Below are 26793 nucleotides of genomic sequence, written 5' to 3'. Positions count from 1 at the left end.
TTGTCGAATTTCATGTTTGTTTGCCAATGGCTACGCTTATAATCCGTAGTGATAGGTTTAGCCAGTTGAATTCATGCTTGCCTCATTGAATTTCATGCTTTCCAATGCTACGATTACAATTCGTAGCCATAGGTTTCATGGTGCCACCTACACACAAGCATATTTTCGTCTGAAAATAGTGTCCGTACAGAATGGCTTTGTTTGAGAAAGTAAAGTTTGGGATTGTTTAGAAAAGACGGTGAGTAAAAGGTGAAGTTTACAGTCGTAAATTTCTCTTATTTTTACAGCCATCCGTTTTTTAAGCCATGCATGGGATGGTTACAATTGCCTAATAAAATGATTCTTTAGAATCATAAGCAACACATGATAGGCCCTAACAAATAGATGGATCAAATTGTTGATTGGACCTATTTCTTGTGCAAGTGATCTCAACCGTAGATATTAAATACCATTAGAAAATGGTTCATATTTGTCAGATTGTTGTTATGTTTTGCATGGTGACCATTAAATTTGCATTGAACCTAATGAACGGTCTGGATCAATTAATTAGACCATCTAAGCTTCCCAATGCAACTGGGAGCACTATAAATTACACTGCTCTCAGAGCACTAGAGCATCTCTCTATTACTATTATTAAGCGCCAGCTTGAGTCAAGCATGCACATGATCAAATATAGTTTTCAGTCTGAAATTTTCTGAACTCTGAACTACAATTTTGGGATTGGTCATTTGAGCTTATTGAATTGAATTATTGCAATTGGATTCATTTGAGCAGCCAAACACTGCCTCAGAAGACTAAATTACAAAAACAATCATACAACCAACAAAAGAATCAAACGAGGCTTCTTCAAGAATTTCTAATTTACAGAATACCAAAATCTCTTAGATTCCTTACAAAGGCTTCTCCAATTTGAGAACCAAACTTTACAAACACGGCAGGATAGCCAATGGGAGCTTCGACCCAAGCTTCGAATCCTGACCGTCGAGGGCTTGAATGATCGAATGGAGTACCATATAGTTTCCCTGTCCAAATATGAATCCAAGAACATCCTTCAGCTAATGGGAAGTAGGCCTTGACTGTGTTCTTACCTTTGTTGAGGACCGGCACCACCAAGATCTCAGTTCCAACCAAGAACTGCTGATAGGTCAAGCTATGAACATGGTCGTCATCTGGGAAGTGGATAAACAGATGCCGAGTGACGGGCAGCCCTTTTTGAGCAGCTTGCTGGATTAACACAAATAAAACATGAGTTCACACAGCACATAATGAGGATGTGGAGTGTTTGTTTGGCTCTGTGGTGGTACTGGTGGGGCCCACCTTTTGATAATCTGGGTCAATGTTTTAAAACTCTGGCAGGTCCCTGTCTTGTTTTTGGGGCTGGGTCAGTCCAAACTGGTCCGACCCATGACTTCAGCATGGAACACAAAGGTATGAAATAGACAGAATTGAATGTATGACCAGGACCAGATGAACCACCTGACTTGAATGATTGGACCGGTTCATCCAGACAGTTTGAATGGCTTATTTCCCTGAATGGGAGTTGAGCGACCTGACCTGTTTTGCTAGGTGGGTCCGGTCCAATCCAGTCCGACCATCAGGTCCTGTCTGTGTTTTAAACCATGGACCTATTACACTTACCTTGTAGGTCCCCATCATGGGATGAGCCAAGTTCTTACATCTCCCCCTATAAGATTATCCTAGCCATTTGATGAAAATGGAGAATTGCCAGCAATGGCTGACATTTAATCATGCTCAATCGAAAGGTTAGGATCATTTCCATACGAATACATTTGTTGGGCCACACACATGCTTGATCAAACATGCTAACACTTCCTCAGTTGCAAAGAAAAATTGGCCGTTTGTACTAGTGTGCGAAATTACCTTCACAAGTTGGATTCTGTAGAACTCCCATGCCTTGTATACTTTTGCAAAACGTGCGAAATGCAATAAGGTGCGGTCATTCGAATAGAATTGGGTGTTGGCAGATGGATTGTTTCCCTGTTGACAACCATCAAAGGACAGCAATAGTTCAAGTTAGCAAATATTTCGGAAATTGATGAGATCAAATCATGTTAATGGCATCCACAACATTAAAATTCATGAAAAATAAAAAATAAAAAAAGATTTTATATTAACGTCCCAAATGGAAACTATTGTAGTAATATCTTGTTGTGGGCACTTTTTAGAAAATACCAAGAAGACACCGAAATTCTCAGAGAGAGAAACGGCTCTTAAAGTTTCAGGCAGCAGTTTCCTTAGTTGATGCCTTGCACTCAAATCCAAGATCTGGACCATTTATCAGCAAAAAGCCAAGAACAGAAAAATCTCTTTGACAGAATCACACTAACCGCACACAGTGAACTCTGGAGGATCGGTAGAAAGGAATGGCTGCTATAGTTAGCATTGAATGAGAATTTGATGGGGTACGGTCATCAAACCCATGCGATTTGCCAATAACTGCACGTTAATGGCAGGACCCACTAGATGAATGGTCTGGATCATGGAACATTGTGTCACATGTCTAATTCGAGTCGTGTTGCTCAATGTCTTGCTCTCATGCTAGATTGCCCACTTTAAGGTATATGATCTCTACCACATGATCTTGGACAATCCAATCACCATTAATTTGAGCAGAAATGATAATTTCTATGACAATAGGGGTTCGACTTACTTCGTGGGTCCGGAAAACCGTGCTGAATGCATTCAACTCCATCCATCGGAGAAGCAATTCTTCACTTCTTCGGTACCCAATTATAGGCAAGTTAACTGCACAGTAGCCTCCAATGTCACTGTGGTTAAAGGCAAAACCGGAGAGTCCACTACTCAGCAAGCCTACAACAGCGCTCTTTATTCCGTCGTTGTTCTGCCAACTTACCATTTGGTCGCCTTCCCAAAACAACATGCCCCACTTGGGACTATCTCTGAAACCAGCCCTCATGAAGAAGACCAAGCTCTCATCATCATCTTCACCATCTGTTGCTTGATGCGTTGATTTCCACTCATCAACGAATTCCCTATTTATTTTAGCCCATAGTTCAGGGTATCTGTTGTGAGCGGAAATTGGATCTTCACCTGACCAACAAAAGGTCCCTAGTTAGTTTTGAAATGAAGAGATACAATGTTCAATAGAGCATTTGCTTCGCTCAATCAAATGTACATGTGGGGCCCAATTTTGATGATCCTATTGTCCATATGGTGGGTTGGTGGTGTACAAGAGATACCCCAAAATTTCCCCATCAGATGATCCTAACCATCCAACCATGCTCCATTAAATGTGGATCATTGGTTGCAATGGTCCTGTTTAGTCGGATGTCTAGGATCGTCTGACAGGGGAAATAGCAGGTGAGCATTTGCTTCATCCAATCAAGTGTACACGTGGGGCCCAATTTTGCTGGTCCTATTGTCCATATACTAGGTCGGTGGTGCGTAAGAGATACCCCAAAATTTCCCCATCAGATGATCCTAACCATCCAATCATGCTCCATTAAATGTGAATCATTGGTTGCAATAGTCCTGTTTAGTCAGATGACTAGGATCATCTGACATGGGAGATAGTAGGCCATGGTCCATCATATGAATGAGCCACAATATCAACTGTTAAGGTTACTGGAAAATAGATCCCATCATATGACTGAGACAAGCAGATCAACGGTTAAGGTTAACGGAAAATAGGCCCATCATATGAATGAGCCAACCAGATCATGTATGGGTAAAACCAAAAAATAAAATAAAATGGCATTCATTTGATCCACTATACTATGCCAGGGAGAGCTAGAATTATAGACCTGAAAATAGGCAAGCATCTAATGGTAATCCTTCACCGAAATCCGCCATCCAGCCCCTCACTCCACTATCCACCATTTCACGTAAGATCTTCTTGAACCAACTGCCAGCAGCGGGGTGTGTGAAATCCAACATTCCTACATCAAAAGCCGTATTCGGAATCATGTATGTTTCACCAGCTTCATCTTTCACCAAGATGCCCAAGTCGTTCGCCTCCTCAAAAAGGTTCTTCTTTTTGTTTGGCTTATCATCTATCTGGAAAGAAAGGGAAGCTTCAAGAATTGTACCTGCTCGCTTTTGGAGAGGATGGGCAGAATAATATCGTGAAGAAATGCAATTGTTGAGATGATGAGAAACATCGTATTTTTATATTATTCTTTTTTTAAAAAATTTAAGCCTGTTGCAACTGCATGTTCTCTCATTTTTATCATCTTTCGAATTCCAACATCCTTTTAGTTAAGCTTTGATGAGGCAGAAATAAATACCGGAGCCAGACACGGATTGCAGTAGGCCATCATTTTGATGTTGTGAGATCGAAGATCGTCTACTAGTTTAGTCCATCCTGCATATCGAGTTGTGTCAACTTCCCAGTTCCACCACAACTGTGAGCCGATCATCGTTTCCCTCTGCCCCACCCAATCCTACACAGTAACCATCCGATTTTTAATAAGGATAGACAATGCACAAACAAGTTACGTATGTAGAGAGATGCAACGGATAATAACAGGAGTCAGATTTCAAATTTTGGATCGTACTTTCCTCATATGAGATCCGGGCCATTCATCAATCCCTCCGAGTATGTTGCAGGGGCCTGGAAATTAGGCCAGCCTGGTCATCTGATGACCCAACATTTATGAGAGACACGAACAGTCATAAGGAATTGACTAGCAATCCAAATTCAACATACATGATTCGACCATCTGATGAATGGTCACAAGTAAACGGCCAGCCTGATTAAGGCCTACCAGATGAACAGCCTGGATCTCTCACTCATGTGCGACAATGGCATGTGTAGGAAAGTGTAGACTAGCTCTATAGCAGGAGCTGCAGTGATGCAAGACAATTAACCACTTGCTCTAAAATCTCGAACTGATAGAGCATGGCGAATTAATCCCTTTACCTCATAGCCCAGGCCCCAAATCCATGGGTTAGGTCCTCAGCCGAACTCTCATCGTGGACCCCAAATCCATGGGTTCCGCCACACATGGGCCCCAAATCCATGGGTTCCATGGGCCACCCACCCCGAGTGTGCCCCTGCATCCCATAGGCCACCCCACTCGAGCCTGGTGTGAAAATGCCCCCGCATTATGCAGGACTGATGGATCCATGCATCAATGTATGCATATATATATGATATGTGAATGTATGTGTATTTGTATGCATGCAAGCTGAATTCTCAATGCACATCATAATCCTGATTACTCACCTGTAACCAGAATGCAGAAATAGGAACATTGTAATCCTGCAATCGATCCCAAACACGGCATACAGCTTCCGTACCGCCTTGCATTCCGACAACAGCACCAGATATAATCCATTTTGGAAGCTCTGGTGGTCTCCCAATGGTGTCTGTAAACCGTTCAATAAGCTCAACTGGGGTATTCCCATTCAATATCCTTCCTTGAACACTGTCACTGTATATCTACACATGATAACCAATGACAAAAGAGTGAGATTGGCAGGAATGACTCCCTATAAATGCTTCACGTACATGGGAGTACATGTGAGCCTTGCATAAGATGGGACCCAACATGAATCAGGTCGACCCATTCGTTAGAGGGGCCACCCATGTATGTTCAATGAAACCATCCATGTATATTTAAGATTTTCAACCAATTCAGTTAGAAAATAAAACATTGGGGACCTTTTTCTAGCATGATAAAGATGAGAGCAGGCTATTGGCATTGACAGCATAAAAATGCCATGACGAGGAGAGGGAATAGAGTAAAAAGGAGAGGATGTCACAAGCACCACGAAAGGCTGAAAGTAGGGGTTTTAAGTCTAGAAACTTCCTTGCTGGTGGAAAGAATCAGTCGAAGATGCATTTGCCATTCTTCTCCGTAATGAAGAAGTTTGAACGATAAATAGACAAAAGCTGCGTTCGCAATTTCGGATTTGCTCTTTAGCTTGTTGTTGGCCTTTTGGCTCTTTTTGTATTTTGTATTTTCTTTTTTAATAAAATGAGATCCATTCATAAAAAAGACAAGGTTCTGTGATGTAGGATGGGTCATGGGGTGACTCAATGGAGTGCCATGATCGCACGAATTCAGGCCAGAGGTGCCCTAATTGGGCAAAAAGGGCCTAAATCCACACTATAGCTTGCAACAGCCATAACTTTGTATCCAATTATCGATTCGCACACATAATGTCACTGGAAAGCTGTCAACGAGCTCTACAACGTGGCGATTGACAGATTTGGTTGGCCTCAAGGGAATTTCTTGAAGAAAGGCCAATTTATAAGTACAAATTGCGTTTTAGTTCAAAACTTGCTATTTTTAGTAAGTTACGTTTTTGCTAGTTTTAGGGTTTTAAGAGTCCGGTTGTGGTTCAAAGTCTTTGTTTTAGTCATCTAACGGTTGTTAACAAATTTGGGTAGTGTTAGACATCTTTACTATTTTAAATATTTTTACCATTTTGGGAAAGTTTCCTAGTTTGAGTTGGAGTAGGGATAGGGCCTCTTTTGCTTACATAAGGCCATCAAGTATATCATAGACATCACTTTCATTTCTCATTTAGAGATTTCCAATCCTTATGAATTCAAGGATCATCAACTAGGAGAAGATGTTGATCTCCTTCCTTAATCCACAGGCCCACTACACCACTCTACATTTGGAATCTTTGGATGCACAAGTGAATTGAATTGCGAACATTTAGTTTAATCATGAGGAAACAACAAAAAACTAACAATGTTTCCCAGTATTCATAATGAGGGAATAGCTCCCAATTTGCAGTTGCGATCCTTTCCAACTTGAAAATACCATAATTGCATATTGAAGCCGAGTCCCTTAATATGGATACCGAGGAAGGAAATTACAGTTTGGTTATTTGCATTATTAGAGTAGTAATTCCAATTCAATTCAATAGTACATCCAAACACAACCAAAAACAAAAGTTTCAACGTCGATTATCCCATAGTAGCAAGATCTCAGTTGCAACAAAGGAGTTATAATTGATTTAGGATAATCCTCGACTAACAGTTAAGTTGGATTTGTCTTCTGTTAATGACTAGAAATGCTCGTTTCTCTCTTTCATATATGCACCGTTCAAGAAGACAGAACATCTGCTTATGGGGGTCAATGTGCGTCACAAACCACAAATAACAGATAGCCCGCTTGTCTCTACTCCTAGAAAAACCAACCAGAATCATTATTTTGGGCCGGTTTGATGGAAAACAGATAGATTGCTGGCAGCTGAATCCATTTTGTATCTGTATCAAATGTTTCAGCTGGAAAGATGGATTGAGGGTACATCCAAACATGGCCTAAATCCTTTTGATTAAAGCCATCACTTGTGTTGATCTGAAAACATTTTTCCCACAGAAAGAAAGGACGAGGGAAAAAAACTGCAATGGATACAGTTTCTTACTGAATTACCTGAATCTGTACTCTATCCCGTTTTGTTAGATCGAAAATCGAATAGCCATATCCTTCAAGATAAAGAGACCTCATCTTTGATGTCATGTAGAATGGTGAAGGAGCGTAAGTCGTGCTTGAATCGCCCCCAGACCTGCATGCAGGAAAAAAATATATTCTAATATAAAAACATGGGAAATAATTCAGTGGGAAGACATTTGTTATTTGGCTTCGGATGAATCTTCTCTACCATATGATCATGATCAACACCACACCTCACCTCTTAAAGTCAGTGAGGCCCACTTCCCACCACCTACTGATCTTGATTGGATGGGATGGTTATAAGATTTAAACATGTTAGTATTGGTTCCTAAAACCATTTAAATTGAAAAAAGAAAAGAAAAAAAAGATCGTGAATCTGGGGCTAGGCATAGTATCTCGGGCTCTCATTTAGAACAACTTTCATCAGTGTGGTTGATCTGATGGCCAAGACAGTGGATGGCTCATGGCCCAAATGTTTTCTCAATGGGACAATCCTAACCCTTTGATTGGTAGCCTGCAACTAGATAGATGCATAAAGAAAAACAACAGTGATCCACATTTAACTGAAAAAAGGTCCAAATATTAGGTGGTTAAGATCAAAATTTTAAAAATGGTGCGTGACCATACAATGGTTGACTGTCGCTACCATTACAATGGTCGCCATTAAACAGTAAAATGAGAAAAAATAGGGCTCTGGCTCAAAAGAAAAGAGCAGTTTGTTACCAAGACTGAAAAGAATAACCCATAGCAAAAAGTCACTATCCTGCAGATCATCAAATTGTTGTGTTTTCCTTGTGCTAGGATTATAACTCATAACCAGCATCCAATCAAGATGATATGGTGATATAAAGCAGGGCCCACTTTGCCTCATTGCTTTTTGGAACATAAAAACAAGCAGGACTCACTTCCCATCATCGTCTGATCTTAATCAGACAGCTACAAGAATAACTCGTAGAAAAATGTCACTGTTGGTGTTAAAACACTTGCATCAGGAAAAGCAATTCTATCATTGAATTACTGAGGTTTTCTACATTTTGGGATGATAACCATAATCACCAATCAAAACAAATTAAAAATCCAAGAAATTAAAACATCGGATTATGGAGCGAAATCTACCTGTAACTAACTAAATTAGCTGCAAGAGTAATGGGCTGATCTCCCCTCCCAACACCTTGTTCTTGCACGAGTATAGGCACCCGCCTGCCTTTAAATTCCATGTGAGAGAACTGCTCTCCAAACCCATAAAACCGCTCATCTGCCTCGCTCGTATATGTGATGAAAACTCGATTGAATTCCTTCAATTCTCCAACTTTCTCTTCCTGTCGTTCCTCGTCTGACGACAACTTTGTGAATCCCCTGTGCCTCGAGAACCACCCGATCCGCCGCTTCTGAAACTGACCGAGCCTCCACCGCAGGCTCCGGAAGCTTCTGGAAGGTTTTGGGAACTCCTTTGGACGGTGCAATTCCAAATTGGGTTTTCCGAAATCGACTCGAAAACCAACTTGGTGTTGGTTTTCCTGGTAAAGCAAAACCCGATATCTCGCAGAAATCAAAAGCCTCTTCACCCTTCCTAATTTGATTTTTTTGGTCTCGAAGTCGGACTTTTTTCCGCCCATGGATTTCAGGATCTTCTTCCCACTGAAAATCCATCCGGTTATAATCAAAGCCGGGAATTGGGTATCTCCCAATCGATCCGAAATGGCGATTTCCGAATCAAATTTCAAAGACCCAGATGAGAAATCGACCGTTGATCGATCCAGGACCTGTATATCTTCAACAGACTGATGGTTGCAGATGAACAGAACATCTCTGTCTTTTATCACAAACGATCCTCTGCTTTCTTCCACCTCTGTTTCTACAAATGCCGCAGAGACAAAGGCCTGCCCTGAGGCGGTAGACCAGATGCTTCTGTGTGGCTGTGATTGGTGGGAAATGACGAGAGACCCACAATTTTTATGGGTGTGATGAAGCTGGAAATCATGGCCAATTGGGAAGGTTTGGTGGTGGTGGGGGAGATTCTGGCTATTATAGACAAGATTTCCAGGGATGAATGGGAGAGATTTTGGGGTAGAAGGGAATGGATTGTTAAGGCGCTTGTGGTGCTTTTTGGAGAGCTTAATGGGAGGTGGCATGTTTGGATTGGCAAAAATTGCAATTTGAATCTATTCAGAAGATTCAAAGTCCAATGGATTTATTTATATAGATATAGAAGTAATGTTCCGGTGCTATCAGCACACTAAGTTATAGTGCTCCAAATAGAATTTGGACACTTAGAAAGTTGAATCAGTTAATCTAGACCGTTAATTACTTATAAATGACATTTAAAGGATACCATGAAAATATCACACTAATATGAAAAATAATAACCATTTGATCAGTGGCCCTAAATATGGACGGTCAATATTATTTACATAAAAATATGTTTAATGAAAATTTCGATCCGTCCTTTTGTTAGAAAACACAATGGATTGGTTATTATTCTAAAGAAACATCTTTGCTAGGCAATTGTAATAATCCCATTGATGGCTTGAAAAAATAATGGCTAGAAAAATAAGGACAAATCATGAATGTACTGTATCATTATATCAAAGTGATTTTTTTATAGTAGATTATGGAATATTATTATAACTTAATGAACGGTTAAGATCGATGGATTGAAGTGTATAAATTAAATTATGCAACTAGGAGCACTGTAACTTATAGTGCTCTGAGAGACCTGGAGCATGTCTCTATACATAGATGGTTAGATTCGCGAGGGTGATGGGACTGGGATGAAGTCTCTTTCGGCGTTTTGTGGAAGGGCCTGAAACCGTGTGTTGACTGCGGGAACTTTGAATGGTGTCCTCCGTCAGATTGTACAAGTGGGGCCCACGTAGAGTTAATTCGACCGTTGATTTAATGCAAAACTGGTATGGATGGATCATTTTACGAAACTTCTTAGGTAGAAAATTCGTAAGTCTTTCGATCAGTGTCCTGAAGATAGACGGCCAAGGAAGAAATATATCAAAAACGAGTTCTTTTTTACTCCGTCGCGACTCAGACTCAATCCTGCATCGCAGCCCACTGTAGCCGGCATGCTGAGTGATCTGATGATCTGAACGGTCCATGTTGTGGAATTTATTGTATAAAGGGCTACTTACTGTGAACGGATCATTTTGACCCTCAAAATCCCTGTATATGAATTTATTACAATTAAAGAAAATTTTCAATGGCTGACATTCATCTAAAAGGGTTGGGATCATCACCAAAACCTCAACGTTAGACAATAGCTTATTTATCTACACGGTTCAAATCAATGGACCTTTTTAGCATGTGGGCCCAACTGGGTGGCTACACAAGCTGGATCCTGTGTCGCGACAGACGCAAAACGATTTCCATTTCTCTAGAGTACTAATGTACTATATTTGGTTGGAAGAAAGGCCTTCGTTGGACGGTTAGGATGTTATTCCCATTAACGGTCCTCTTTTAGATGTGATCAAGACCGTCTGATTGGTATTATATTGGGGTTCGGTCCGGCAGTGTAGGTACAGAGAGTGGGACAATGATTCTCACTGTTAAAACATTCGTAGAGCCCACCATAACGCCTATTTTCCATCCAATCTGTTCATAAGATCCCACAGACCGGGATGAAGTGAAAAATATCATATTGATCCAAAACTTCTGTAACCCCGAAAAGGTTTGAAGGGTAGGCGTTCAATCCCCACTTCCTTTTGCAGTGCAGTCCCTTTGAATCTGTCTTAATTTTCAGCTAAATCCTTAGGATAGGCTCCCTAAATGGAAGGACAGTTAGGATATAACTTAGTGATGTCAACACAGTTAGGTCGGTGGTGTGTGGTACATCAGCTAATTCGCTTTTATATCTAAAACTCAGGTAGGGACGACACCCACCGGTCTTCCATTCAACTTCTTAAAACCCACCATCATGTTTTCTCCAGCTAAACTATTCGTAAGATCACGAAGACGTAACAAGATAACGACAACAAAAAGTAAAAAAATAAAAATAAATAAAGATCACGTAGACCTCGACAAGGGATTGGACATACATGAGCTTGATTCAAAACTACGGTGGACCCCAGAAATTTCCAAAGGCAGGTGTTTGATCGCCGCTATTTCTTGTGGTGTGGTCCATGGGCTTGAAATCTTAGAAAAAAGAGACATGAAATCATGTTGAGCCTTATAGCGCTTGGGCCACACTGTACTGTCATGGTATCTGTGGTGGTGGGTGCTGGAAGCAATCCACTTCATTTGGTTTTCCTTTTAATTATGTATTTTCAGACTTTGATGGAAAGGTTTTGATTTATTTATTGAGGGGTTTTTGACCATCTAAGGTTTCTAGCAATAAACCTATGGTCAATATTAATTAATAATAGGCCACGCTAGTTTAAAGTCAATTGACCTCTTTTCAGTAATCATTCTGCACGTACGCAACTGAAGAGCTCTAAAACTTTTTGTTTTGATTTCTCGTTATGAGTCTAAAAAATGCAAAAAATCTAAATCTTAGGTGGACCGCACCACTGGAAACAGTGGTGATTGACCATTAAAAACTTCTTAGTGCCCACAAATTTTTTAGATCAAGTTGATATTTGTGTGGCCCTTCCATCCAAGTCTTTGACCTTATCAACAGGTTGGATGGCAAATAAACATTGCAGTGGATCTTAAAAAATTTTTAATGGTGGGCATTCAATCACAACTTTTTCAAGTGATGCTTTGTACTTGAAATTTAGATATGCTATATATTTGGGTTCACACTTAAAAATTTATCTAAAAAACTGGATGTGTAAAACAATCAGGTCCAAGTGAATTTATCGGAAGAAATAAGACAAATACAAGGCAAGATTGATTGCGAAGGAGTGTGCACAGAAAAAAGGCATCAACTTTAATGAGATTTTCGCACCTATTATCCAACAGGTATCTATCAGGTTTGTGTTGGCGTTGGTTGTCCAGTACAACTTGGAACTTAAGCAAATGGATATACAGACTACTTTTAAACATGAAGAGTTAGAATAGTAGATTTACATAAAGTAATCAAAGGGGTTCAAAGAAGATGACTTAAAAAATAAAGTTTGCAGGTTGAGGAGGTCATTCTAAGGTCTGAAACAATCGTCTAGGTAGTGGTACAAGTTGTTTGATACTTTCATAATGAGTTACTGGTTTACTAGGAGTAAATATGATCCTTGTATCCACTTAAAGATACTGAGTAATAGAGAATTTATCCTACTGGTATTATATATTGATAAAATGTTTATCGCCAATCATAGCATATTTGAAATCAACCTATTGAAGATTCAACTATTAGGGACATTCGGAATGAAATATTTTGAGGCTGAAAAAAAGATTATCAGTATAGACATAAACAAAGATATGTTACAATTATCTCAGGCGGAGTATATTCAGAAGGTATTGGTGAAGTTTGAGATGAACAATGCTAAACTAGTTAGAACACCCCATGTTGTTTCCTTTAGGCTTTATTCAAATTAATGTACCATTATAGATGAAGAAAAGCATGTATGTCTCGTGTGCTCTATTTGAATACAGTTAGCGGTTTGATGTATGTCATGATCTCTATGAGAATAAATATTTCACATGTAGTAAGTGTTGTGAGCAGTTACATTTCAAACCATGACAAACAACATTAGTAAGCAGTAAAATGACTATTTCATTATCTATAAGGCATATCGAACTATGTCTTGACATCTTCATAATCAAATGGAAAGTTAATAGGATATGTAGATTTAAATTATATAGGAAATGTAGACAACAGAAGGTTGACTTCTGATTATTTATTTGTATTAGTGGGTGGAGCGAACAATTTAATGTCGAAGCTTCAGTATATAGTTATACTTTTCACAACAGAAGCTGAATATATGCCAGTGACAAAAGCATTCAAGGAATGTATTTGGTTAACAGGAATGATGAACGAATTCAGACTTTAGTAGGATGTCATGCCAGTTAATTGTGATAGTGAAAGCATGATAAATTTGGCGAATAAATCACCTTATCATTCTATAACTAAACATATTAATATTCGTCATCATCTTATCTTATAGGTATTTGAGAGAGACGGTGTCACTCTCGAGAAGATATACAAAAATGTGAATCCGGCTAACATGATTACTAAGGTGGTTCCCATGGAGTAGTTCCAATTATATTTGACTTCTCTGACTCTAGCAAAAGATTGATGAAGACGGAGTGTGCACAGAAACGACGACAATTGAAAAGATATGATGGAGACGATTAAAGATAGAGGTTGGAGCAATGATTTATGATGATTGAAGCCATGATGGAGATTATTGTCAGATGTCTTCAATATGTACATGAAACAAAGGTTTGATCGATCGACCACCTTAGTCAATCAATTGAGTGAGCCGCGAATTATATAGCTTAGTATCCGGACAATTTTGGATAATCTCGATCAATCAAACTATCGAACCGATCAATCGACAATATTCGAAAATACTTATAAACTCTCTGGACACTTTTAAGCATGTTCAAAAAATCAAATATGAACTGGGTGAATAAAATACATACATAATGGTGGGGCCCAGAAAGTATCATTGTATACATATATAGCTTACATGTGTATGCCATTTCAAGCATGCAATACATAATCCATGCAATCCACTTTAGGGCCTATTTGGGAGTGTGGATTTGGAACCCCCAGGATTGAAAACCCCTTGGATTGGCAATCCTCTCGTTGTGTTTGACACCCTGGAGTGGGAATCAACTTTAATTCAAAAATACCTATGCATGGTATATTTATAGGAGTTTGAATTTAATTACTAAATCAACTTTAATATCCCTAATTACTGAGATATATAATTTTTGACACTATGGTTGTGATAAGCCCGCTGAAATATATGCTTTGCTTGAAAATGATGAAATTCCGAGTCTCAAATGGACCGCAAGCACAAGATCATGTCTAAGTGACTAACCAACAATTTTTAATCGTTGATTAATATGGACAATGTTTAGACGGTGTTGATTTACATGGACAATGTTTGGATGGTGCTAATCATTATTAGTGGCCATGTGTCCAATAAAATGATAGTGTACAGTGACACACATGTTACACCTGCAACTATTGAAATGATTTTAGGTGCAATCCAAGCTCTTACCGTGGATTGCAAACCCCCTCAAAGAGGGGATTAGAAACCCCTTGGATTTGAAACCCCCATTTACTTTATGCTGCAAAACAACTATGGGAATTTGAAACCCCCCTCCAATCCCCTCCAATCCATGGTGCCAAATGGCCGTTAATATTTCATATGAGTTTTGAAACATCCCAAATAAATTTTTTTTAAAAAAAATATGGCCCTCCTTGATGTCTATGTTAAATCCATGTTGTCCTACCATTTTGCCAACTTATTTTATGGCACGAGCCCAAAAAAATGTGGTGAATCAAAATCTCAAGTGAACCATACCATAGGAAAGTGAGATAATTGAACATCCACCACTGTTAAAATCTTCCGAGGCCACAAAAGTTTTGGATATGAAGCTAACATTTGTAGACAACAGGTTGGATGGGAAATAAACATTACAATGGGCATATGAAGTTTCTAATAGTAGGCATTCTTAATCACGGCTGTTTTCTTGTGATGTGATCCACTTGATATTTGGATCTACTTCATTTTTAATAGTGGGCTCCACCATGATATGTTATATCCACACTATCATTCATTTTTTCCAATGTCCTTGTTGCTCCCTTATTAATATTTCATAGACGAGGATAGTTTGGTCCCTCCGTTATTAAATTGCACAATGCAGTCTTATGATAATTATACTAGATTTATCATTAGTTAATATACTTGGGAGATTCTATTAATGGGACCCACCTTATTAGTAAATACAGCCATCTATTGTGCTTTTTAGCAATAGTACTTTTGATCACTGTAACAAAATTAAAATCAGAAAGGATGGTTGTATTTATTTTTTAGCTTACCTTACAAATGCATGCTCACGATGCCGGTGGGGGGTGTTCATGGCATCTAACCTGTCTAGAAAGAGTCGTGGCTTGGCTACAACCTTGAAACTAACAATTTGGGTGGGACCTTGACCACAAGGGGACCTCAATGTATGGGTTGTATATGTAGGCTGTCCATCTATTTTGTCAGCTTATTTTAAAGATATGGTCGCAAAATTGAAGAGATAACAAATTTCAGGTGGACCATGCCATAGGAATTAGTGGTCATTGAACAGTCACCATTAAAAACTTTATAGGGTCCACCGTAATGTTTATTCACCATCTAACCTCCTTCGGCAACTTGCTGCTACCCCCAAACTAGTAATGAGGGTGGGACCACAACCATAGGGCCATAGGGCCCACGTCAATGTATATATTGTATATCCATGCTGTCCCATCTGTTTTGCCAGCTTATTATAGGCCATGGTCGCAAAATTGAAGCAAATAAAAATTTGACGTGGACAGCACCCCGTAAGAAACAATGGTCATTAAATGCTCACCATTAAAAACTTTATAGGGTCCACCTTAATGTTTATTGACCATCCAACCTATTTATAATGTCACGCAGACCTGAATGAATGGAAAAAAAAAACAAATATCAACTTAATCCAAAACTTTGGTAGACTAAAAAAAAGGTTTTTAATGGTCAATAAGTACTGTTTGCTGTGCTGCGGTCCACCTGAAATTTATGTCTACTTCAATTTTGGGACCATGCCCTAAAATAAGCTAACAAAACAGATAAACAGTGCAGATACACAATGCATATATTAAGATGGTCCCTGTAGTCAGGTCCCTCCCACGTTGCTTGTTCAAGGGCCCAACCATCATTTGGCCACCATGTGAATTTGAAGGTTTTAAGGTTTTAAATGGTTTTCTGTGACCAGGCCCATGGTATTGTGTAAGTGCTATCTAACCCTAGCATTCTTTGAGCCGATATGCTATCATTAGGTGAGCCACACTATTAAAAAAAAAAAAAATCCATCCAAAAAACTATAAATCGTGTATGGGCCAATGCGTTGGTTGGACTGGCCTTATTTTTGGTAGTCCAACTTGCATGTTGGGCGGCTCTTATGAACAAGTTAGATTCTATAGACAATACCCGGTGGGGCCTACATGGTGCTTTTTATTTTTATATTGCGAAAGGGGTTCTTCTGATTTTTTTCCATTCGTTGCATTTGCATGAAAATTCAATGAAAGCTGCTCATGCATGTGGCCGCGTTTATGGTACGTCTAGATATTTATGATGTATCTGGACGTGTTTGTGGGGCCGATACTTTATCATGCATCTAGACACGTTATAGGAGATGGTTTTCTTAGCATGCCCCTGGCCTATGGCAATGTCTAAAAAGAGCGTAGAAACATGAAAAGCGAAGGGACAGAGAGAGCGGATGGGAGCCGAAAGGGGTAGGTGTTTTCCTGAGAATGGGGCCCACACCCTGATGTGTATGTTGTATATAGAAACGGATTGGCTACTCCCCTACCACCATCTAATGGCTGATGGTCGGTGTTATGTGGGCCCCACTATGATGTAGGTGTTTCATCCATGCTATCCATCTATTTTTCTAGATCATTTTATGGTATGGGACAAAAAATGAGGTATATCCCAGTCTCAAGTGGACCATATTATAGGAAACAATGTTAAATGAACTTCGACCATTAAAAACTTTTTGGGGGCAATGAAAGTTTTGGATCAAGCTGATCTTTGTTTTTTGTCCCTTCATCTAGGTCTTTATGACCTAATCAACAGATTGGATGTCAAATAAACAGTACAGTGGGCCTTAGGAGGATTTTAATGGTGGATATCCAATCACTATTGTTTTCCTATGGTGTGGTCAACTCGAGAATTATATACCTCTCATTTTTGGGATCAAGCCTTAAAATGATCAATAAAAATGGATGAACGAAATGGATGAAACACATACATCATGGTGGGGCCCATAGCTACGTCCTACTCATCTCCAGCAGGCAGGAAGCAGGTTTGAATGGCCACTGTGATGTATGAGTCTTATCCACACCATTCATCCATTTTTATGTATCGTTTTAGAGTATAGATTCAAGAATGAGGCAAATCCAAGGCTAAAGTGGACTATACAATGGGGATTAAATTCTCACCGTTTAAAACTTCTCGGGGGCTACAAAAGTTTTGGATGAAGCTAATATTTGTGTTTTCTTTTCATCTAGTCTATGTAACTTTATGAATAGATTGGATGGCAAATAAACATCACAATGGGCCTTATAAAAGTTTCAACGGAGAGAATTATTATCACTGATGGTTGGTGTGGTGTGGTCTACTAGAGCCTTGAATCTGCCTCATTTTTGGGCTCATACCCTAAAATGATATGAAAAAAATAGAAGGACAGTGTGGATAAGACCATACATCATGGTGGCCAATCAAACTTGTTGCCCATTTCCAATTGGAGACACGAAGGGTAGGATGCAATCAGCCTTATTATATACATGCCTTCCATCGGTTTTACCAGAACGTGAGCCCAAAAATTAAGTAATTCAATTCTCAAATAGACCACACAAGAAGAAACAATGGTGATTGACTGTTAGAAACTTCTTGAGGGCACAAAAGTTTTGTATTAAGATGATATCTGTGTTATTCTTTCATTCAGGTTTGTGTGACCTTATAAACTAGTTGGACGGCAAATGAATTTATGGCGGGCCATAGGAAGTTTTTAATGGTGGGTATTTAACGACCATTGTTTCCTATGGTGTGGTCTGTTTGAGGTTTAGATTGCTTCATTTTTTGTATATACCATGCCTTAAAATGAGCCGGGAAAACTGATGGATGATATGGATATACATTAAATGCATCAAGGTGAAAATTTGATATTGTGATATTTTAAGATCTCACCGGCTTTGATTTTTTTATGATTTTATCATGAAAGCACTGAGAACTTAACTTGGAATTAATATTAATAAATGTTAAAATTTGCACTTCACACTTAATATTTAAATAGGAAAATTATTTATTAATTTGTAATATATTTTTAATTGTTTTTAAGTGAGGTTTTCCTGGAAAAAAAAATCCAAAATTGAAAAGTTCCCAAGAAATTAAATCCAAATCCAAGAACGGGCTGAAAACAAGATTTGTCACTATAGACATTACAAAAGTTAATAAAGAACTGATGACCTAAGTTGGTTGCATGCTAATTTGCTATACAACCTCATTTTTCCTGCTAACATGACGTTTGCGAAGAACATCGATATAATATAACATGTAAAGTCAATCAAGAAGTTCATCAATCTAGAAAATTTGCATTGATCCACTTTTCAGGTGGACTACACATCTATGTTGATTACAAGAAGGTGGCTCATCTGATCAGTGGATTGCCCTGATTTTTGTGCCAGGCGACCTTCTTAGCAAGGCTTAGTTTGCGACTTGCGTGGATATATATCTTATTGGTTCTTCATGTTTCATGTAATGGGAGTTTTTTTGTATTTTATTTATTTTAAAGGTTGATTGTTGGATTTTTGAATTGTAAATTCACAATTTTAGAAATTCGGATACAAGAAAAATTAAAATTAAAAGAATAATAAATAGATGGAAAAATTTTGAATAATTGAAATCGAAGTGTGATAAATCATTTGTCTTGAATTTGATTTGTTTTTATTTGGACGTTGTCTATAGTGCAAAAGGAATGTTGGATAGTCAAATTCGAGGAAAGCCTTAATTATTGTCTTGTCATGATACCAATGCACTTGATATACGAAATTCCCAATCACCACTGTATGTCTAATCTAAAGATATATAGAACCAAAATGAAGGGAAAATAAAAATAAAAATCATTGTTGCATAAGTTCAGAGAGCATGGAGAGTCAAATGCATATGAAAAATAAAACTAGAGTAGTCATTTTTATAGATTTCAATGGTTGCTTTGAAATGGTATGTAAGCACTCTTGCCAACAAATACAGTTGCTTGCTGGGTCTTCAAAAAAGATAGTTGGGTTTTTAGGTATGTTTGAAAATTCAAAAACTGACCATTAGGATCAACCATTGCTAAAATTCAAAAGTTTAAAATTTAATAATTTTTTTAAAAAAAAACTTTTAGCGAGTATACTCATGCATGCACACGCACCGCAACGCGCTGCGCCATGTCATGGCCCTGCTCCCCTATCTAGGGGCAATTACACATGGGAAGTAAGCCCCACTTATTAGATCTTCTAACTCAATAATAAAGCTATTTAATTCTTCAAGTGGGCCATGATAACAAAAGAAATGAATAAGTCATGACGAGTCCTTATTCATGCCGGGGAGGTTCAACTGCTGCCGTTGAAAATTTCTTGGGGGTCACAAAAGTTTTGGATTAAGCTTATATTTTTGTTTTCTGTTCATCCCTGTCTTTATGATCTTATGAACAGGTTGGATGACAAATAAACATCATTGTGGGGTCTAGCAAGGTTTCATAGCTGGAAATCATTATCCCCACTGTTTCCTTTGGTATTATCCACTTGATCTTTGGATATTTTTTGATTTTGGGCTCAACCCCTTAAATTAGATGGAAAAACAGATAGAGGGCATGAATGGACCACATACATTTAATGTGGCCCAGTTGAGCCTACTGCGTGGCTCAGTACGCAATCCGATTTCGCTGACTTGTGAGGGAAGTGGATTGGCTGGTGTACCACACACTAGCTATATAGCTGATGTATTGACGTCAGCAAGTTCCGTGGGTTCTATCTTGAGGTATGTGTTATATCCAAACCGTCCATCAATTCGAAGAGCTCATCTTAAGGCTCAAATCGAAAAATAAGATAGATCTAAATATTAATTGGACCACACTGCAAAAAGTAGTGGGGGATTAAACGTCTACCATTGAAACCCTTTTAGGGGTCACGGATCAATATGAAATTTGTTTTCCTCTTCATCCATGTATTTTTGACCTTATTAACAGATTAGATGGAAAATAAACGTTATGGTGGGCCCTATGAATATTTAACGGTGAAAATCATTATCCTTGTTGTTATTTTTGGTGTGGTCCATTTGAGTTTTGGATATGATTCATTTTTTATGTAATGCTCTAAAATGATCTCAAAAAATGAATAAACGGTGTGGATATAATAAATACATCATTATGAATATAATACCGTACAACAACTATATAGTTGTTGTGTGTTCGGCGAAGACGAGCACTTAAGGGTGTACATCGAGTCGAGCTGGCCTTAGCTTGACTTAGCTCGAACACTGGTTGACCTCAGCTCGAACTCGGTCCTCAAGTCTGACTGGACAGCTCGGCTTGGTTCGGTTAGTAGCTCAAGCCGAGTTCGAGCTAAGATTGAGCTGAGTTCGCCATTGAGGTATTTCCATAAACACTTGAACTGCAACTTCAAAAACCCACTGTTTTACAAACAAAGGGAATGGTTTTACAGGTGTTTGATAAAACACCTTTTAAGTAACATAAACCCCCCCCCCCCCCCCCCAAAAAAAAAAAAAAAAAAAGGTATTTGTTTAATGTACATACCTTGCTTGCCACCGGCCAAACCTTCCTTGCCACCAGCCACATTTTGTTAAGTCATTTTATCAAACCGTTGGTGAGTAACATCAATGACAAAGTAATCGAGTCACCAAATTGGTTCGATTCGAGCTGGATTCGATCCGAGTTGAGTCGAGCTGGGGCCTGCTTGAACTCGGATCAAACTCATTTTCGAGCTCAAAAAAGTAGCTCAAACTCAGCTTCGAATCGAACTTTTTCGAGTCGAGTCGAGTGAGCTAACCGAGCTAGCTCGGTTCGTGTACACCCCTACGAGCACTTCTCGAGCTCCGAGTTATATGAACAGTTTAAAGGAGATCAAAGTTACGTGGCCCCAAAATGATGTATTTATTATATCTACACCGTTCATCTATTTTTAGAGATCATTTTAGAGTATTATCTAAAAAATTAATCATATCCAAAGATCGTTTAGACCGCACCACAAATAGTAGCGGAGATAATGATTTTCACCGTTAAACAATTCATAGGGCCCACCATAACATTTATTTTTCATCCAATCTGTTCATAAGGTCACAAAGACCTAAATGAAGAGGAAAAACAAATTTCATATTAATCCAAAACTTCTGTGACCCCAAAAAGGTTTCGATGGTAGATGATCAGTCCCCACTACTTTTTGCAGTGTGGTCAACTTGATAATTAGATCTGTCTTATTTTTCGTCTCATGCCTTAAGACGAGCTCATCAAATGGATGGACAGTTTGGATATAACACATATCTCATAATCAGACCCACAAAACTTGCTGACATCAATACACCAGCTATATAGTTGGTGTGAGGTACACCAGCCAATCCGCTGCTTAGGTCGAGGAGCGTCGACGCTCGTCCTCGAGGACGCGGATTGCGTACTACCCCGCCTGTCCCTAGCTCCGAACGGGCAAGTCTGTGGGTAGGCCCACCGTGATGTATCTATACATCTAAACCGTCAATCCCTTTTCTCATATTAGTTTAAGGCATGAACACAAAAATGAGGCATATCTAACGCTCAAGTGGACCACACTAAATAATAACCTTGGTTGTATTAAAATGCACAAAGCATTAAATGTAAGAGTCATTTGTGGCGTGGTCCATTTGATCGTTGTATTTGCCTTATTTTTGTTTTGATGCCTTAAAATAATATGAGAAAAGTGATAAACGGTTTGGATGTACATATACATTATAGTGGACCCGCCCATAGAACTACCTGTTCGGAGCTAGGGACGGGCGGGGGTAGTACGCAATCCGTGTCCGATACAACACATACATCATAGTAGAGCCTCAGAACTTGGAAACGGATTGGCTACTCCCCCTGACACCAACCTCGTGGCTAGTGTTCGGTGCTCTATGGGCCCCACCATGATGTATGTATTTCATCTATTATGTTCATCCATTTTTAAAGATCATTTTAGGTATTTATGCCAAAAATGAGAGGTAGATAAATCTTAGGTTGACCACACCACACGAAAACAATAGTGATTGGATATCCATCATTAAAATCCTCATAAGGCCCATTACACTGTTTGTTTGACATCCAATTTGTTTATTAGGTCATATAGGCCTAGATGAAGAGGAAAAACAAAAATCATCTCAATCCAAAACTTTTATGACCCCCAAAATATTTTTAATAGTTGACGCTCATTCAGCACTGTTTCCTATAACGTGGTCCATTTCAGACTGGGATATACTTCATTGTTGGTCTCATGCCGTAAGATGATCTTTAAAAATAGATGAACAGCATGGATGAAACACATACATTATGGTGGGGCCCACATAGCACCGACCACCAGCCATTAGCTGGGGTTAGGGGGAGTAGCCAATCCGTTCCCTCAGAACTTGGTGATGTCATGCTGCTAAACCTGTCGGTGTATCTAATCGGCATCCACACCAACCCCCGCGATCAAATAATTTTTAGAAGGTAGCGGATTACGTGTTAGCCAGGTAACACTTAATTTTTTGTTTTTTAAGGGGAGTGGATTAGGCCTCCTTGCCTTGGCGCATCAATAAATCTAAATCTTAGGTGGACCACACCTCATGAAATAGTGGTGATTGGACGCCCACCTTGAAAAACTGCCTGGGCCGACAGTAAGTGGTTCCAAAATGTTTATTTGCTATCCAATCCCCTGATAAAGTCAAATAAACCTGGATGAGGAGAAATATTAAGATTATCTAGATCCAAAACTTCAACAGCGAAAAGTTTTTAACCGCCATTAACAGCCTTTTCCATTGGTGTGGTCCACTGGAGATTTGGATCTGTTTAATTTTTTTGGGTGAAGTCCTAAAATGAGCTAAAATAACGGATGGGCGGCATGGATATACAACAAATTCAACAAGGTGGCCCCCACACAGTAAGGGGGTGTTACCTGGGTTACACCTAATCCGCTCCCTTCCTTGACTTCTATCAGGTTACATACGTGCGAAGGTTTTCTTAGCGGTTGGTCAAAATGGCACACGTGCTATTTTATTTTAATTTTTTTCCCGACAATGCATCTAGTCATGTTTCCGGGCTTTGTACTGAATCATGCATCTAGCCATGATAGAGCCATCTGTGCATATGACACGTGGTAGTTTATTTATCATCTACACCGAACACTCAGTTACGTCTATTGTGGATATCACATCCTTCAAAATCCACAGACCGGTTGATCCTCACCGTCTAATTGGTGGCTCTCGAATCAACGGTGGAAAACAAAAGTGGTCTAGCATTCAGTGTGGAAAATTGAAGTAAACTGCTGGATATGCTGTCTGATAGGTGTCATTTTTTACTTATAAGCCTTGCGTGATAGGGCCCACTACATGAACGGACCGGATTGACACATGACCCTACTAGGCGTAGTCTAGAGAGAGATGTAAAGTCAAGTCTATATAGTATACATGGCAAGGTGACGTGCGAATCGGATCCGCGCAAAAGATGGACTGTAGAATAGATGGACTATATGTAAAAAATCAGACATATCAGACAAATCCTGTCCATTGATCTGTGGCAATTAGAGAGACGGTGGAAAACAAAATAGATAGCAGTGGGAGAAAGTGCATAAAAAACAACGGACAGGATTTTCTCTTGGATTTTACTTTTGAATTGTGGTGACAGTACATGTGTGGACCCCATCGATAGTCGTCCCGCCACGTGTCTTTAGAAGGATGGAGACTCATGGTCTTCGTTGGATTTTGGAAATTGTGGGGCGTCTGTTTTGGATTTCCGGGAAATTTTCCACGAGCTCGCGTACACGCTTACTATTCCTCCATCCAGATTCTGACTTTTCATCAAGGTTCCTCCATCCAGTTTAACACGTGCAGGAGATCCGAGCCGTCTAAATAGTGGGGGTCCACCTGGCTATCCACTGATTCCAACGGAGCGGTCTGACAGTAAAACGGGTCAGCCTGGTTTCATGGGGAGGGGATTGGGTACTATCCCCTCAGGGCGTGTTTGGGCGGTGGGATTAGAAGGAGCTGGGTGGGATGGGATTCAAAAAATATAATTATTGCCCATGGCAGAGATTGTTCCCTGCTGTCATGGGATAATATTAATGTCATGCTTGGTTGGTAATAAGGTGGAACATTGAATGGATATACCCACCGTTATTTAAACTTATTGAGAATAACACACGTGTTATATCTAAAATGTTCATTTGTTTTGTAACCTCATTTTATGGCATGAGCCTAAAAATGAAGTAGATCTAAAACTAAAGAAGTTTTCAACGGTAAGTATTCAATCCCTGTTGCTTTCTATGGTGGGGTCCACTTGAGTTTAGATTTACCTGATTTTTTTGCCCATGCTCTAAAATAATAAATGGGTGGAATATAGCCCACACATCATGGTCGTACCTACACAATTTGCTTACATTGAGTGAAATTGGCAACGGACCCAATGCAATTCCATTTAAGCCTGTTTGGCCGGGCAGATCACATATCCATGGGATTGCTTATATCCCGGGAGAAGTTCACTGGATCTGTTAGGTACGGCGTGCATATCCCATGATTTTACCATCCAATCCATCCAACCAAGGGATAGGACCAATTTTAAGGTAATGACGGTGATGTCAGTGGATTGTCTTAAGATCCATGCGATTGCTCATATCCCAGGACAAGTTCAGCCTATCCCAGGAGGGTTTCAACGGTGGGATATGCCTGGCCAAAAAGGCCCTTAATGTAATTCCAAGCTATTTCATTCTTTCCAAACATGGAGTGGACTTGGCGCATGAATCTCATCCCACCTAATCCCTTCTAATCCCACCGCCCAAACAGGCCCTCAAGGGCTCTGTGAGGCCCACTATGATATATATGTTTTATCCAAGCCATTCATCCATTTTTAAAGATCAATTTAGCATGAGCCCAAAAAATATCTTGATCAAAGGTGCAAGTGGACTACATCACAGGAAGCAATAGTGACAATGACTCCCACCGTTGAAACCCTCCTAGGGCCCATTGTAATGTTTATTTTCCATCCAACCTGTTCATAAGGTCAAATAAACATGGATGAAGGGGAAAAATAAATATCAGCTTGATCTAAAACTTATGTGGCCGACAGGAGGTTTTTAGCGGTAAGCATTCAATCCTCACTCTTTCCTGTGGTGTGGTCCACTTGAGCATTCCATCTATCTAATTGTTGGTCTCATATTTTAAAATGATTTTTCAAAATGAATGAACGGCGTGGATAAATCCCCACAGAGCCCCTAACAATACCGTCCGTCTCTAGCTAGTCCTCGTGGGGGTAATACCCAATCCCCGTCCGGTTGACGGTGGATCTAACCGTTTAGACGGAGCAGATGTTCAACACAATCACATCCGTACAACGTTGGAATACAGCTGGGTGCAGCATATCAGTTCCGTTTGTCCACAACGCATCAGCTTCGTATTGGACGTGAATTTCCTGCCATAAAAAAGCTACGTGGGGCCGACCGCGATGAGTGTGACATCGGCTCCGTCCGTTATTTGCGCCGGCTCATCGTACAACGTCAGGTCAGAAATGATGCCAATTCACAGCTCAATAGGACCACGACGTAGGGAACAGTGGGGATGGAAACACCAACGGTTAAAACCTTCCAATGGCCCACCATGATATTTATTTGCCATCCTACCCGTTCATAAGTACGGGCCCGTCAGGATGATGGCAAACAACCAAATGTCAGCTAGATCCAAAACCTCGTAGACTCCACAAAGTTTCAATGGTAGGATCCCATCCCACTCTATAAGTGCTGTGACCGATTGATTTTAGATCAATTACTCTTATGTCCGTCTTTTACTCCACAGTATTAGGGCTGACGGTTGGAAGGGTTGAACCGACCGACAGACCTGATATTGGGTTTGGCTTGGGCAAGATGTATCTGGTTTGATTTGCCAACTTGATAAAATTTGGGTTGGGCTCAAGTTGAGCTCTCGAGTTGCCCAACCCAAATCGAACCGGATCAATGTATAAGTTTCTTATAAATTAATTATAATTGAGTGTGGATTGTCTGCGTTGAACGCACAAGAAATTCCAATGCCATTGGGTTTCATTGGTCCATGTCATTTCCGATGACTCAAGCTAACAAGATACATCGAATTTCTCTCTCCCAAATAGATCGTTTGATACACAATACAACTTTTAAAGAAGTAATTCTATATTTTAGCTTGTTTGTTTTTTTAAAAAATGTTATTTATGATAAATAACTACATATATAATTAATAAAATTATAGGTAAAAAAAAAAAAAAAAAACTCATATTAAAAATACAATAGACTAATGTAATAATGAAAATATTATCATATCTACCCGACCAACCAGGCCAACCCCACCAAACTCGCTTGGGCTGGGCTTGGGTTGAGAATTCCCAACTCGAGGTTGGGTTGGGGTTGAGGTATAGGAACCTTGGGCTGAGCTAGGGTTGAGTACCAACCCGACCCAACCTGCCTGACTTTCAGCCCTACATTGTATATGATAAGGTCGGGATGAGATAATGATATTTTATGGTGTATTTTCAAAACCAT

At 39.5% G+C, this 26793-nt stretch overlaps 1 protein-coding gene across 2 annotated transcripts; it reads right to left on the bottom strand.

Annotated features, from left to right (window-relative positions):
* Positions 1-828: 828 nt before the first annotated feature.
* On the bottom strand, positions 829-9559 carry LOC131251023 (uncharacterized). Of its 2 annotated transcripts, none has more exons than XM_058251468.1 (8): positions 8514-9559; positions 7377-7509; positions 5210-5425; positions 4269-4424; positions 3786-4077; positions 2672-3072; positions 1882-1998; positions 829-1224 (listed from the first exon to the last, which is right to left on the bottom strand). In XM_058251468.1, the coding sequence occupies exons 1-8, from the start codon at positions 9527-9529 to the stop codon at positions 862-864; spliced, it is 2694 nt and encodes an 897-aa protein (XP_058107451.1). In that variant the 5' UTR covers positions 9530-9559; the 3' UTR covers positions 829-861. The 2 variants fall into 2 exon arrangements, with proteins under 2 accessions (XP_058107451.1, XP_058107452.1); XM_058251469.1 differs by having other exon boundaries at positions 3786-4038.
* Between the last annotated feature and the right edge of the window lie 17234 nt (positions 9560-26793).

This window comes from Magnolia sinica, chromosome 7 (genome assembly GCF_029962835.1).
Source record: "Magnolia sinica isolate HGM2019 chromosome 7, MsV1, whole genome shotgun sequence".
NCBI lineage: Eukaryota > Viridiplantae > Streptophyta > Magnoliopsida > Magnoliales > Magnoliaceae > Magnolia > Magnolia sinica.
This window is presented reverse-complemented; position numbering and strand designations above follow the sequence as displayed.

What these genes read in the sequence shown, in the direction of transcription:
- LOC131251023 (XM_058251468.1), bottom strand. Translation starts at nt 9,529, where the DNA reads ATGCCACCTCCCATTAAGCTCTCCAAAAAGCACCACAAGCGCCTTAAC. An exon ending in TTTCTGCATTCTGGTTACAG is followed by an intron (nt 4,425 to 5,209) that starts GTGAGTAATCAG and finishes GTTACTGTGTAG; the next exon opens with GATTGGGTGGGGCAGAGGGA. An exon ending in GCAATCCGTGTCTGGCTCCG is followed by an intron (nt 4,078 to 4,268) that starts GTATTTATTTCT and finishes CCTCTCCAAAAG; the next exon opens with CGAGCAGGTACAATTCTTGA.